The sequence below is a fragment of the Bos mutus genome, chromosome 19 (assembly GCF_027580195.1).
Source record: "Bos mutus isolate GX-2022 chromosome 19, NWIPB_WYAK_1.1, whole genome shotgun sequence".
Taxonomy (NCBI): Eukaryota; Metazoa; Chordata; class Mammalia; order Artiodactyla; family Bovidae; genus Bos; species Bos mutus.
In genome coordinates this window covers 12,326,802-12,341,046 of record NC_091635.1, presented here as the reverse complement: position 1 = coordinate 12,341,046, position 14,245 = coordinate 12,326,802, and the positions used below count along the sequence as shown (strand labels likewise).

Genomic DNA, 14,245 nt, shown 5'->3' with positions numbered 1-14,245 from the left:
GCCCACCCAACTCAGGGGACTGTTGCAAGTCCAGGAAGGTAGAGGATGATCTGAGGGGGGTCTGACTGCCCTATGCCACAAGCAGCCTGGCCCCTAAGCCAGGAGCCACAGACCAGGACAGAGGGGGCTGGGGCTTGGAGCCCCACAGAGCCCATGAGTGTGGACAGAGAGCTCCCAGCACACACGTGTGTGCCCACGCAGTTGTGGTGGAGAAGAGCCCTGGGGGCCTTGGAACCCAGGCAGGAAGAGGAGGAAAAGGGAAACCCCTGGAATCCCAGAGTGGGGCTGTCTCACCAGTCCAGCTGGGTGGGTCTGCAGAGTCAAAATTACAAAGTGGCCTCTAGAAAAACAAAGAAACATCCCTGTCTCGATACTGAAACAGCTTTACAAAAAAAAAAAAATAAAGGAAGGGGTGGTTCTTTCACAAGTAAGTCAGTGGACGTTACAGTACAGGCTCCAAGTTCCCCTCCAGCTTCCCCCTCCCCACTCCCCAGTAAGGCTCCCTCCCACCGGATCAGCACAGGCCAACCCTCCACGGCTCCTCTCCTCAAGGCCAGGCTCTGCGGGGTTCAGGGTGAGGACTCTCCATACAGTGACCTTCAGGGCTGGCAGAGGCCCAGGGCATTGTCCTCTGCCTGTAGGTTTCCTCAACCAGGGAATGAAGTCCCGCCCACTAGACTCTCCCCCAGTCACGCTGCTTGAGAGCCTTCCTTTTCCTGCTGGAAATCCCCAACAGAATCATGACTAGACTCTAATTGCCCTACAGAAATCTTGTCACGTCAGCCCCCACTGTCCTCTTCCGCGGCTTCCCCCATCCTGACCACAGCCTGTGTGGTCCTCCCGCAGGCCCCAATCTCCACCTGCCTCTCCACCACTCATCTCACCCTCTCTGAGCTCAACCACGGCAGCCTTTTGACTGTTTTCAAGCATCTCCTGCCCCTCTGGCCACAGGGCCTTTGCACATCCTGTTCTCTGTGTCTGGACTCGACCTCTCACCCTCTATGCCCAGATAGCCCCTACAGAAACCTCAGTGTTCCCTCCTCCAGGGGGTCTTCCCTTCTCACTCTCTTCTTCCCAAAAGCACCATGGCTTTCTGTTTCCTGGGACTAATCCTTATACTTTCCGTTTTGTGGTTATTTCACTTGTCTTTCCCTCCTCCAACACCCAGCAGACTGTAAGGTCCTTCGAGGCTGGAACTGGGTTTGTTTTTGTGCCATTTTATCCCCAGAGACTATTAAGGTCCTGGCATATAAAAGAGGCTCATTAAATATTTTTCAAACAAGCAGATGAATGAACTAATCATTTGTTCCCGTTTTGTGCCCCTCTGTGTGTCAGAAGCTGCACACGTCCCAGGCGAAGCAGACACAGCACACAGAGACTCGCGTAAATGACTGCATTGATGCTTTGACACACACAGTGGTGCACTCACAAATGCACAGGCACACACTTCCCTGCATGTGCGCGCGTGCGCGCACACACACACACGAATGGACCATGCCAAGCATCGGCTTACGCACACGCACGCAAGAAAAGTGCTCCCAAGGCGGACGTCTGCCACCCTGAGCTCATTAAAGCCGGCTAAATATAGCCCGTCTGCAGCTGTGCTCAGCAAGCTGCCCACACAGGCCAGGAAAAGATACCAGTTACCAGGCAGACAGTGGGGAGGCCAGCCATGGGCTGGGGGCTTCATGCACCACACCTATGTGGGGCTCCTGGGGGTGCCAAGGGGATGAGGGTACACAGGATGGGTAGCCCTTTGGTGGCTGGTCTGGACGTTCAGAGCTATTTCTTTAGTCCCTGATCCCAGGCAGTGGGAGGTGAAGTCAAGCCACGTCCCCATGACAGCATGGTCATCTTCCCCCTCTCCCTTTCTGGGATAACCTATGGGCTCTTCTGACAGTTATTGGGGTCAAGAAGTCCAGGTCAGCCCAGAATCTGGGACTGGAGCCAGGACACAGCCTGGGAGACATTGGGACTTTGTCAGTGCCTTGGGTAGAGGTTTGGTCAGGATGAAGATCAAGGGATGGTTTGGGACCAGGACTGGGACTCAGTATGGACCACTGTTGGGGTCCACTGAGTTCAGAGATCCACTACTCACCTCGCTCTAACAAGCAGGCATGGCCATGAACAGACCCACCCCATGCCCTGGGCATTGCCTGCTGCCCTACACTGGCCCTGGGAAAGCCATTTGATGACCACAAGTGCAGGTCACATGAGCAGGTCACACTGTATTCCACACAGACTGGGTCCAACTCCAAGGGCACAGTAGGAAGTCCTCCTGTCTGCCTGCCCCCTCCTCCCACCCCCCACAGGTGCAGATGAGAGAGAGGAAGTCCCTCTGACCTGCACTTTTCTGTGCACATCCTGGACTGCACAGTTTTGGGGGGGTGTTCGTGGAGCTGGCTCTTGGAGAGGGTACCTGTGTGACACAGGGGACAGTGGGCACTTCTCCCAGTACCTGGGGTGACCAGAAAGGGGGAAAATGGGAGCTCAGACCAGACATGAGACTAAGCTCTTGAGACAGAGGAGTGAAGAGATCTGGGTTTGAGAACCTTCGGTGGAAGGTTGTGTACCCCTGAGCCTGGCAGGCTACAGTTCATAGGGTCACAAAGAGTTGGACGCGGCTAAAGGGACTTAGCATGCATGCATTCATCTTCTCAGTGTGACACAGTTGTGATGACTGCAGCCCTTCCCAGCATCCAGGTGTTCGTGAAGATCCATGTAGAGTGCCCAGTGCCTTGGGAAGCTGCTGGGAGGGCAAGGGAGGGGGGATGGAGAGAGTGACGCAGCCATGGGTCTCCTGGGAGTCACGCTCCTCCCTGGAATGGGACCTGGTGGGCAGGGGAAGGAGAGTTACTACACCCACCAAACCAATGGCTGTGCCCCCAGCCTCCTCTGTGGTGACAGTAGGTTCCGGCAGGAAATGGGTAGACCCACTCCCTGATCCAAACAGCTGTGAATGGAGTAGAGGGCAGAGGCCAAGAGGACTGGGTCCTGAGGGAATCACTCTGGAAGCCCAAGTCCTTCCTAGCATCTCTTGCTAGCATCTGCTACCATCCCCTCCAGGGGGCTGGATGCACTGCTCCAGCTTTTCATCTAGCTTAAGAGAAAACTGTGCTTGGAGCTCCTTTTAGAAGTCAGTGTGGAAAGGAAGGGGAAAGCAATGTGGGAAAGGTGGGCAGCTAGGTCATGCCGAGGAAAGTCTCATCCTTTACTGGAGAGGAATCACGAAAGGGCATCAGGGTATGAGGACAAGTCTGCCACCTGTGAAGGTCTCTCTGACACTCTGTAGGAAGAATCAAAGTGGGAGAGACCAGAGGCAGGCAGGCCAGCATGGGGGGCTGGATTTGTCCAGGAGAGAAGACGATGGTGGCTTCAACTGGAGAAGGGATGGGGAACAGAGCAGGCCCATTCCCCAAACTCCTCCCAGTCTCTATGGCCAGCTCAGGAGGGCTCCCTGGGGATTCAGACTGTGACAGTGACGTGGAGCCGGCCACGGAACCAGTAGAGCACGGAAAAGACCGCACTCCAGGAGATGCTAAGATGCAGCTCCTACACCTGCACCAGGTGTAGTAACCTCATCCAAAAGCCCATAATTAGTGAGAACCAGGAAACGCTTCCTACGTGTGGGGTGCAGACCCTGACACCCACGTACATGACCGCTATGCCCGCGGTGACTCTAGAAGTAAAGCAGACATTATGACCACCTTTCCACAATGGAGTAAACCCAGGCCCAGAAATGTTAGGTAACTTGCCCAAAGCAGCACAGAGAGCAAATGAAGCAACTGGGCTTCAGACCCAGGTCTGATACCTTTAAAGCTCAGACGCATGAGTCCCAGGATTTTCTGACTCCTCAGTCAGGGCAATTTGCACCACCTCCCACCTTGTTTTTAGTGACGTTTTGAAAAACCAAATGTAAAAATTAAATAAGATAATATACACAGAAGTATAGCATAAATGATAGGGCACATTATAAATGTCAGGCATTGCCATTATTCTGTTTTTATTCAGGGTCACAGACATTTATTTTGCTGCAAATCACCAACAACTACCACCATTATTTCATAAAAGAAAAGGTATTTGAATGCCATAATGTGTAGACAGGACAAAATTATGGAATAAAAATCCTGTTCTCGCAACTGAATGGGTTCAACACCACAATAAAACACATTACAGACTGTCGTTTTGTCTCATTGTCAAAAATGTTGGGTTTGTGCTTGGGAATTACCGCCCTCAATGACCATTTCAGCTCTGAAATTCTTCCATGCATCCATAGTTATTCTTTACTAAACAAGAATATGCTTTAGGAGCAGACGTGGATGACAACCTTCAGCAATATCATTCTGACTAAAATCTATAACCATGGTATAAAAAAAAATGGCTTTGCCTCTCCTTAAACACACATATTTCCAACCAAGTGCAGAAGACACCAACCGTCTGATCAGTGTATTTGCATCTATGCAGAACAGACCTGTGGTTGGCGTCGTGGAGACAGCCCCACGGCCGGTGGCCATGTTTTTTCCCTTTGAGGATGCTGTGGTTTCTTCCTCCCAGAGGCCCAGAAGGAGTGACCTGGGTTCGGTTTCTCTCTCACATTCCTGATGAACATGATTAATCCATTGCTTTTATTTTATGATATTTTGACATCTCCAGGGGAGTCTAGCTGACCAAGGAGAGACTGCCCCTCCCGGGCCATGCTAATTCCTAGAGATAATAAACAACTCAACGTGCCTTTCTGTGCAAACCAACCAATCGTGGGTCCTTACCTCCAATCAACTCCTTTATCTAACTCTCACCCATCAAGCCGATATCCAACCCCCTGCCCAGGAACCCTAGAACTAGAGACCGTCCTGTAGCCCAGAGCTGGCAACATTATTCAGACCAACCCGCCCTCAGCTGCTTCCTCTGCCCTGTCATGCCTTTCCTGTGGAAAACACAATCCGGGCTCTGGGCCATGCATTCCCCACGCTCCTTCTGCCTCCTGACTGACCTGGTGCTTCCCCCACGGTCCCTCCCCTGGAGAAGTGTAAATAACAAATCCTTCTGTCAAAAGCACTAATCTCTCTGGGCTTCACTCAGTCACCTCTATAAATCAAAATTCCACGGGTAAGGACTTCCCTGGCAGTCCAGTGGTTAAGAACCCCATGTTTCCACTGCAGGAGGCACAAGTTTGATCCCTAATTAGGGAACTAAAATCCCATATGCTGTATGGCATGGTCAATAAAATAATAAGCGTGCATATCGTTAAAAAAAAAAACAATCTTGGGGGGCTTCCCTGGTGGTACAGTGGATAAAAATCCTCCTGCCAATGCAGGGGACACAGGTTCGATCCCTAGTCCGGGAAGATCCCACATGCCATATGCCACAACCATTGATTCTGCACTCTACAGCCGGTGCTCCCCAAAATCAAAAGAAGCCACTGTAATGAGAATCCCGTGTACTGCAATAAAGAGTAGCCCCCACTTGCCGCAACTAGGGAAAAGCCTGTGGAGCAACGAAGACCCGGTGCAGACACAAGTAAATAAATAAAGGAAGCTGTTTAAAAAAAAATCCTGCGGGTACATTTTAACACAGAGATCCCCTCATACAGGGCTTGGTTCCTCACATCCTGTAAGGACACGAGAGAGAGAGAGAACTGCCCACTGTCTGCGCTGCCCCTCCCCTTGCCCCGTGAACTTTTTGGCCTGAGCCTTGGTGGGGTGAGGAGGGGGCACCCCTCTCAGAGATACCCAAGCCTCCCAACCCCTGAGCTTCATCTATGAACTTCCACTGGACGTTAGGTGCACAGAAACCTTCTCGGAGACCGATGCACCTACTCGGGGCAGGCCATGGGAAGCTGGTGCTGTAGGTACCCTTTCTGTGACTGACGGATGGAGGAACTGGGAGGAAGAAAGACTTCAGCCTGGGGGATGGGGTGGTGGGGTCTGAGAATGGGCTGAGCCCCACAGAGCTGCAACCGCAGATCAAAGGAGAGCAGGAGAGAGAAGGAAGGGGAGTTCTGAGCCCAGACTCCCCCAGACACACACATACCCCTGCCTCGTGTAAAACTCAATACTGTCAACAGGAAAGACATCTTCCAGTCCACTCCAAACCTCCAAGAAAGATGGCCTGAGGTTGCTGCGTCAGAAACGGACATCTTTACCAAGTCTCTCCTGGGTCTAACCTTGCGCTCAGCCTCTTGAGAAAACACAAGCAGAAGGAAACTTGGAGGAGCCTGCATCATTGGAAGGACCACAAGCACCTGGGAACCCCACTCTGCAGACACAGCCTCCGAGTGATGGGACCTAAGGGTCCTGAGCCCTAGCACAGCCTTGGTTACCGGGTCACCCACTGCGGTTCCTGGAAGTCGAGTCACCCAAAAGAGTCGATCTCAAAGGTTCAGAGGGTTTTCTCCCCATTCCCGTTCCCCCCACCCTGTCTACCCACAAGCAGACCCCACACGAGGCTTCCCGTGGTTCCACCTGCTCTGCTGGCCTCCTCCTCCTGGCACCCCCAGCCTCAGGCCCCGGAGGCAGACAGTGGCCCCAGCCCTCTGGTCCTATGCAGTGGTGAAGACCCTACCACCCAAGTGGGTGAGGGAGTTTGGACCCTTCAAACAAAAAGAGACTCCTGGGGGGCAGTTGAGGGGCACTCACGCTGTTTCTCCTGGAGGAGGCTGGAAGTGCACGGCGTGCTCCCTTCTCCTGCAGAAGAAGAAGAGACAGGTGAGTGGACACCCCATCACTGTTGGCCAGACATGGGGAGGCCACAGTGGCCACCTCAGTCCCTCCTGTCTGGCTGCTGCCTCCCCGAGCAGGGGGTGGGCGGAGGGATTCCCCCACCCCCTCATTGCCCTGCCCCACCCCTGCCACCCCCAGATCTGGGTTCTTTATACCTTTATACACGACGAAGCAGGAGCCCTGATGCCACTGCCCGGGGAGTGCATCCTGGACACGTTTTCACCTTTGCCTGCTCACCTTCATAAAGCAGATGCTTATGTGGGTTTCTCTCTGCTCTTACTCTCACCCATGAGGGTCACCACAGCCCTGCAGACAACCGGAAAGCTCTGCCTCTAGTGCAGCCTCTCTCCTACGTGCTTGATCCACACCACCTCCTGGACATCTGTTCATCAGATCGCCCATGTGCACCATGACCACAGAGTGGGTTCTGGAGCTGCCCCTCTTCCCAAGTCTCCACCTCAACGAAGGCACCACCTTCTCACCGAGCCTGGGAACCACCCGTGACCCCCTCCCTGTCCCATGTCCACATTCAGTCAGTCACAGGATGCTGGGGGCTCTGGCTCCTTCTCTCCTCCTTACCCTCTCCTAGTTCACCAGATTGGCACTCCCCAGGGGAAAGTACTTCTGTATTGTGCACTGGAGTGTCCCTAGGCCTAGAACTGTGTGTCTCAGCCAATATTCGTTGAATGAATAAATGAATGAAGCACATGCGCATGCACACACACACACACACTCCCTAAATATAGAAATCCATCCTGTCTCCTTAAGCTGTTGCAAAGCTCCTGTCTTTTGATGAGAAGCTTTTTTCTATAATTATGAAAGTAATACAAGCTCCTTATGCAACATTTGGAAAACTCCAACCAACATAGAAAAGGGAAAAGATTCCTTATAATCCCACAACTGAGGGAAAACTGGCTCCATTCTATGTCATTCTTTCCAGGCTTTTTTCCACACACATTTCTTTGGGGCCGACTGAGATCAAACCAGCCCTCTGTGGGCAGGAATTATGTCATTTATCTCTGTATTCCCAACAAATAGGTGAATGGTGGTTGGCTCTGAAAGGTATCATAGACAATAAAGAAGCACAAAACACACCTTGTGTACTTTAAGTGGAAGCGTGAAGAAATACATAAAGCTATGAAACCTCTGTAAGTATCACTCCAATGGCTTTGGAACCTCCTACTGAGACCCTGCGTCATTGTTGTGGCTGTTGAGTCGCTCAGTCGTGTCCGACTCTTTTGTGACCATCCTCGGCATTGACAGGCAGATTCTTTACCGCTGAGCCACTCGGGAAGCCCAAACCACATCATGGTTGACTTTAAAATTATTCTATTAGCAATTCGTCATACCTCTCCTATGCAAATGGAACAATACCATTCCTTTTTTAAGTCTGGGTATTATTCCATTGTATAAATGTGCCACACCTCCTTTTTCCATTCTTCTGTTGATGCTTCCATGTCCTGGCTATTGTAAATAGTGTTACAATACATATTGGGCAGCATGGATCTTTTGGAATTATGGTTTTCTCCAGGTGAACTGGGAGATTGGGATTGACATGTATACACGGCTATGAACGTGTGTGTGAAAGTCACTCAGTCATGTCCGACTCTTTGTGACCCCTATACAGTTCACGGAATTCTCCAGGCCAGAATACTGGAGTGGGTAGCCTGTCTCTTCTCCAGAGAATCTTCCTGACCCAGGAATTGAACCAGGGTCTCCTGCATTGCAGGTTTATTCTTTACAAGCTGAGCTACCAGGGAATCCCTATTGTAAATGTATAAAAGAGATAACTAATGAGAACCTACTCTACAGCTCAGGGAACTACTCAGTGCTCCTTGGTGACCTAAATGGGAAAGAAATCCAAAAAACGAGGAAATATAGGTGTACATATGGCTGATCCACCTTGCAGAAAATAAAACAACATTGTAAAGCAACTATACCCCAATAAAAATTTTTATTAAAAATAAAAATAAAACTATCCTATTGGCAGAAAGTTTCAAAATCTCACCATTATAATTACTGCTGTGAAGGACATCTTTGTGATTGAAGCTCTTTCTGCATGTTTTATGATTTCCTTAAAATACAGCCAAAGGAGGACAATTCTGGGTCAAAGGGCAGGAACCTTTTTCACACTCCTGATGTTTATTGCCTGATTTCTCTCCAGAGAGGTGTATGTACTGATTCACACACCCAGGCGCAGCGGATGTAAGGGCGACTCTTAACAGACACTCACCTCTCTGGCTTTATATTCGTCTGTTGGATTTCTCTGCCTCTGACTTCACCAGATTAATCTTTTGAAAGCTGGCCTTCCCAAGCCACTCTCTTGCTTTAAGCCCTCCCATCACCGAACTCTGAGCCTGACAAGAAAGCCTCTCCTTAAAGTGGCCCCCGCCCACATCACCAACCTTTGCCCACCCCTTCCTGCTTCACCTCCACCAGCCAAATCACTGGTACACCATTACAGTTTTTCCATCTTTCTCTTTCAAACCCTCTGTATCCTACCAGCTAGGTTGAGAATCAATCCCGGGGCCACATCTTCCACAAAGGCTTTGATTTACATTGCCTGCCCATCAAAGGCCTCAATTCTCAGGACCGCTGTTCACAAAGGTCATCTCTGCATCCCAAGGGCCTCACAGGGTCAGGTTCAGCAATGGTCAAATCCCTTCCATCTGAAATGTTCACCTGGAGCCCACCCCATCTGACTGGAAGGCTCAGAAAGGGACCTGAGCCAAACCCCCAGGATCTAGAAAACTCCCTGTAGCCACAGCAAGGCTGGAATCTGAGGACTGGAGTCCCAGGTCTTCAACCTCAGCCCACAGGGAGCCACCCCCACCCCCAAGGATCTTCAGCCAGGAGGAGCCCCTTGGTATCAGGAGTCCTGGCCCTTGTTCTCCAGCACCACATTTTGGGGGCTCAATTATACACATCTGTCCAATGGAAGGCCTCACTCCGCCCTGCTGAAGGGTCCCCCAGCTCTGCCAGGACAAGGGTCCATGACCTGGGGGACAGCACAGAAGTGGTCAGACTGGCATGTAAGGTGCAGGGTAGGTAACACAGAGGTCACACCTCCAGCTTGAAATCTCTAGCTAGAGGCAGAATCCTGCTGTCCAGGTAGGACCCTCTCTTCTGACCTTGATGGCAGAACCTATAGACACCAGGTCTGGTATCCCCAGCTTCTTGAGCAAGTCTGAGTTAGTTCCCTGAAAAAAAAAAAAATGTGTCCACAGCTTCCCCCAAAGACTCTGATTATCCAAGGAAGATTCTGGGATACAGAGAGAAGCTGCCTCCAGGCCTCTCCTGGGGGCCCTTCAAGCCCTTCCCCGGACAAAGTTGCAGGTCCCTTCCCTGCAGACTCAAGGGTGGCTCCCATATAGGAACCTCCACCACCTCCCCACCAATAATCCAGGAGCTGATGGGCGACTCCCTTCCACCATCCCACCTGCCACACACTAGAATCCATCACCCTGTTTCTGCAGCCCTCTGTCTGCCAGGGCTGCCTTCTCACCTCACGTCACCTGAATCCCAATCTGTCTCCCTCCTCCATGGGATCAGAGCCCCTGGGTACTCTCAAAGGCAGGAGTGGAGAGTGGAAAGAGCAAAGAGGTGGAGTCAGGAGGTTGAGATTCCCTTCCAGGCTCCCATGGACTCGCTGTGTGAACTGAGGCAAATCCCTCTCCCTCACTGAGCCTCATTCCCACAATCTAGTGTGGGTCCTTTCCACACTGTTAATGCAGTTCTTGAGGCAAGAATACTGAAGCGGTTTGCCATTCCCTTCTCCAGTGGACCACGTTTTGAGTGCCAAAGAATTGATGCTTTTGAACTGTGGTGTTGGAGAAGACTCTTGAGAGTCCCTTGGACTGCAAGGAAATCAAACCAGTCAATCCTAAAGGAAATCAGTCCTGAACATTCTTTGGAAGGACTGAATGTTGAAGCTGAAGCTCCAATACTTGGCCACCTGATGAGAAGAACTGACTCACTGGAAAAGACCCTGATGCTGGAAAAGATTGAAGGCAAAAAGAGAAGGGGACGGCAGAGGATGAGATGGTTGGATGGCATCACCAACTCGACAGACATGGGTTTGAGCAAGCTCCTGGAGTTGGTGATGGACAGGGAAGCCTGGCGTGCAGCAGTCCATGGGGTCACAAAGAGTCGGACACGACTGAGCAACTGAACTGACTGGCTGACTGAGTGTGGGTCCAGTGGTCTCTGAGGACCCTACAAGTACCGAAAGCCCTTGGGTTGTACTGCATTATGGTTAAACACCTGGATTCAAATCTTGGACACGTACCCTTGGACAGGTTAACCTCCGCAAGCCTCAGTCTTCTACTCTATGGAGGTAGTGGTGTGCCTACCTAGAGAGTTATTGTGAAGATCAAATGATTAACGAGTGTAAAGTCCTTAGCACACAGCCTGGCACACAGCAGCCATTCAAGATGTGAAAGTAAAAGTGTTAATCGCATCAGTCCTGTCTGACACTTTGGTCTGTAGCCTGCCATGGACTGTAGCCCACCAGGCTCCTCTGTCCATGGAATTCTCCAGGCAAGAATACTGGAGTGGGTTCCCATTCCCTTCTCCAGGGGATCCTCCCAACGCAGGGATTGAACCAAGGTCTCCGGCAGCTCAGGCAGATTCTTTACCGTCTGAGCCACAAGGATTAGGCTTATTGTTGGTTCATTTACTTATTTATCAATACTTTTAACAACTGGTTCAAGGCATTGTCTCCCTTGTCACCAGCATGACTCCAGATGGAGCGGGGTGGAGAGACTCGATGGTTAATGCTGGATGCCAGCTCACGGTGCTCCCCAGGCCAGGGGTCATGTGCTCTAGAGAGGAGACCCAGGTGGAAAAGAGGCCTGGGCATCCTCTCAGAGTAGCCCCCACTGCCAGCACGATGAGGTGACTTCAAACCCCGCATCGGATGTCAGATCTATGGGTCAGAGCTGAACACGAGCATGTGGTCTGAGAACAAGCTGAGTCCACAGGGCAAGTCGGCTCCCTCCACCCAGCAGGACAGAAGCCTCACACGGAGATGAAGACACTCACTTACAAAACCCCTTCTATTCATCTCTCTGCTGAGCACTGTGCCAGGAGCCGTGGGGATGCGGAGATGAGAAAGTCAAGGTGAGATGACCAAGAAGGAGACAGAGACTCACTCTGACCCGGGGACCCCAGGGAGGGTGTGGCAGAGTCACAACTTGAGAGCCTCGGGGCAAAGGGAGCTTTGACAGGGAGAGAAAACAGGACTGTGTCTGCCGTACATTGAGCCCAAGGAAAGGCAGGAGTAGGGGAGCAGGCACCGCAGCAGAGAAGAAACTGTGCCTGGAGAGGCAGAGGGAGTCACTAACTCTTCCAAACCCATTTCTACTGTGCCCCAAACCACCTACATCATTAGCAGGGCCCAGTGCGAAATGAAAATGCAGGGGCCCTCGTTCAGAAAGGAAGAAAAACTAGGGATTTCCTGGTGGTCAAGTGGTTAGAATCCCATGATTTCACTGCCAAGGGCACCGGTTCAATCCCTGGTTGGGGAACTAAGATCCCACAAGCCCTGTGATGTGGCGAAAAAAAAGGAAAAAGAAAAAAGACTATTAAAAGGCACTAAAAAATACAGTTTTTCCCTTTGTCCTTTCTTGACCTGTCTGGGTAGCTTTTATTTGCTATTTAATGTTATGCTCTCTCATGCACAGGGATACTCAAGAGGTGAGTGTAGACACTCACAGGTGCCTGGGGGCCCCACTCCTCAACTCAGCCCCCAAGCCCAGCAGCCACCTAGCTTCCCCCTCCCACCAGCTGCCAGACCTGGGCACTGTGCCATGACTGAGAGCAAGAAAGCTGGGTGCCAGGCGTCCACCCTTCCCACTGCCTGCTGTCCCAACCCCCTGGGCAGGCAGGCGACTCCCAAGAGTACTACAGCCTCTGCATCAAAATGCCTTAGGTCCCTGGATGGGTGGGTGAGAGGCCTGCTTTGTCTGAGTCACCCACCGAACGCACTGCAGCCCTGCCAGCCCCTGGCGGGGACACTTGCTCTGCCCTGAGACACTGGGATCTATGCCTCTGACCCCAACTCTCCCAGCACCCAGGCCCCTGCTTGGGGGAAGAGGGTAGCTCTCTGTGGGCAGGTACAGGGAGGAGGAAGCTGGGTGGGGCCAGGGAGCCAGAGGGCAGGAGAGCAGGAGGCCAAGAGCCCATCCTGGAAGGGAGGGAAAGGGAGGTTTCTAGAGCAGAGGCTTCCGGCGATGGCTCAGGCCATGTGGACAGCACCACGCGTAAACCAAGCTCCCAGCCCCCGGCATGTGCTCCACTGTCCATCAGGCGGCACTTACAAAGCACAGATATGAAGATGAAATCATTCAGAATTGAGATCATTCATCCCAAATCCAGGGACTGGTGCTAAAGATGGAGCTCCAATACTTTGGCCACCTGATGTAAACAGCTGACTCATTGGAAAAGTCTGGGAAAGATTGAAGGCGAAAGAAGAGGACAGAAGAGGATGAGATGGTTGGATAGCATCACTGTTTCAATGGACATGAACTTGGGCAAACTCCAGGAGGTAGTGAGGGATAGGGAGGCCTGGTGTGCTGCAGTCCATGGGGTCACAAAGAGTCGGACACAACTTGGCAACTGAACAACACCACCCCAAACCCAGGACTTTTCAGAGCACAGGTCGCAGCCCTGACCACAGCACATACACCTCCAGTGTTTCTCCAGGACCTACTGTCTGCCAGACCCTGGGGAATGGGGAGGCGTCCAGCCAAGGGATGAGCTAGGTCTGGTCCATCACCTCCCTGTTCTCATGCCAGGTCCTGGGAGCAACTCACCTGGATGGTTTAAAAGATGCTGAAATCAAACAATATTTCATTACCAGTAATGAAATAGGATTTGCAGCCTGGGCAGGATTTCAGTGGGCATAATGCCTGGTGGGGGAGTGGAGCTGGGGCATTAAGACTGGGGGCAGGGGTGGTGAGAGGTGCAGAGGTGGAAAGAAGCCAGGAGGAAGTGTCACTGAGATGCTGGTACAGATTCACACTGGTGTCGCCTGGGTAGAAGGAAGACTGTTACAAAGGGAGGTCAGAGCTCCCCCCACCATGCGGGCTCAGTGGTGGAAACCAGAAAGGCTGCCTCTGGGCTGCAGGGGCTTTGTGGTCTGCCCAGTGCTGACCCACCTGCTAGGTCACTGAGATCTCACACCTGGGTGGAAAAGGCCACCTTCACAGATACGGAGACAGGCTCAGAAGGAGAAAGTCACTAACTCAATTTCAGATCTGGTCCCTTTCAATGCCCCACACCTGATGGAGGCTCTCCCATGACCTCTGCCTCCTACTGGGGGCGGGGGGGGGCTTTCTACTTTTGTTTTTAAAATTTACTTATTTATTTGGCTGCACCAGGTCTTTGTTGCAGCAGGCAGGATCTTTTTTTTTTTTTTTCTTTTAGTTGTGGCCTGCATTGGAAAAGATCCTGATGATGGGAAAGATTGAAGGCAGGAGGTGTAAGGGACGATGGAGGATGAGACGGTTGGATGGCATCACCGA

The 14,245-nt window shown here is 51.8% G+C and overlaps 1 protein-coding gene across 2 annotated transcripts in view; it reads right to left on the bottom strand.

Moving 5' to 3' along the window:
* Positions 1 to 14,245, bottom strand: part of PITPNM3 (PITPNM family member 3) — a 97,228-nt gene that overhangs the window by 37,714 nt on the left and 45,269 nt on the right. Inside the window, exon 4 of one of the 2 annotated variants that reach the window (XM_070389271.1) lies at positions 6,636 to 6,683. The exons of the other annotated variant lie outside the window; for it this stretch is intronic. Within the exon in view, the coding sequence (XP_070245372.1) occupies positions 6,636 to 6,683 (48 nt within the window). The remainder of the gene's footprint in view (positions 1 to 6,635; positions 6,684 to 14,245) is intronic. 2 annotated transcript variants of the gene reach the window in all.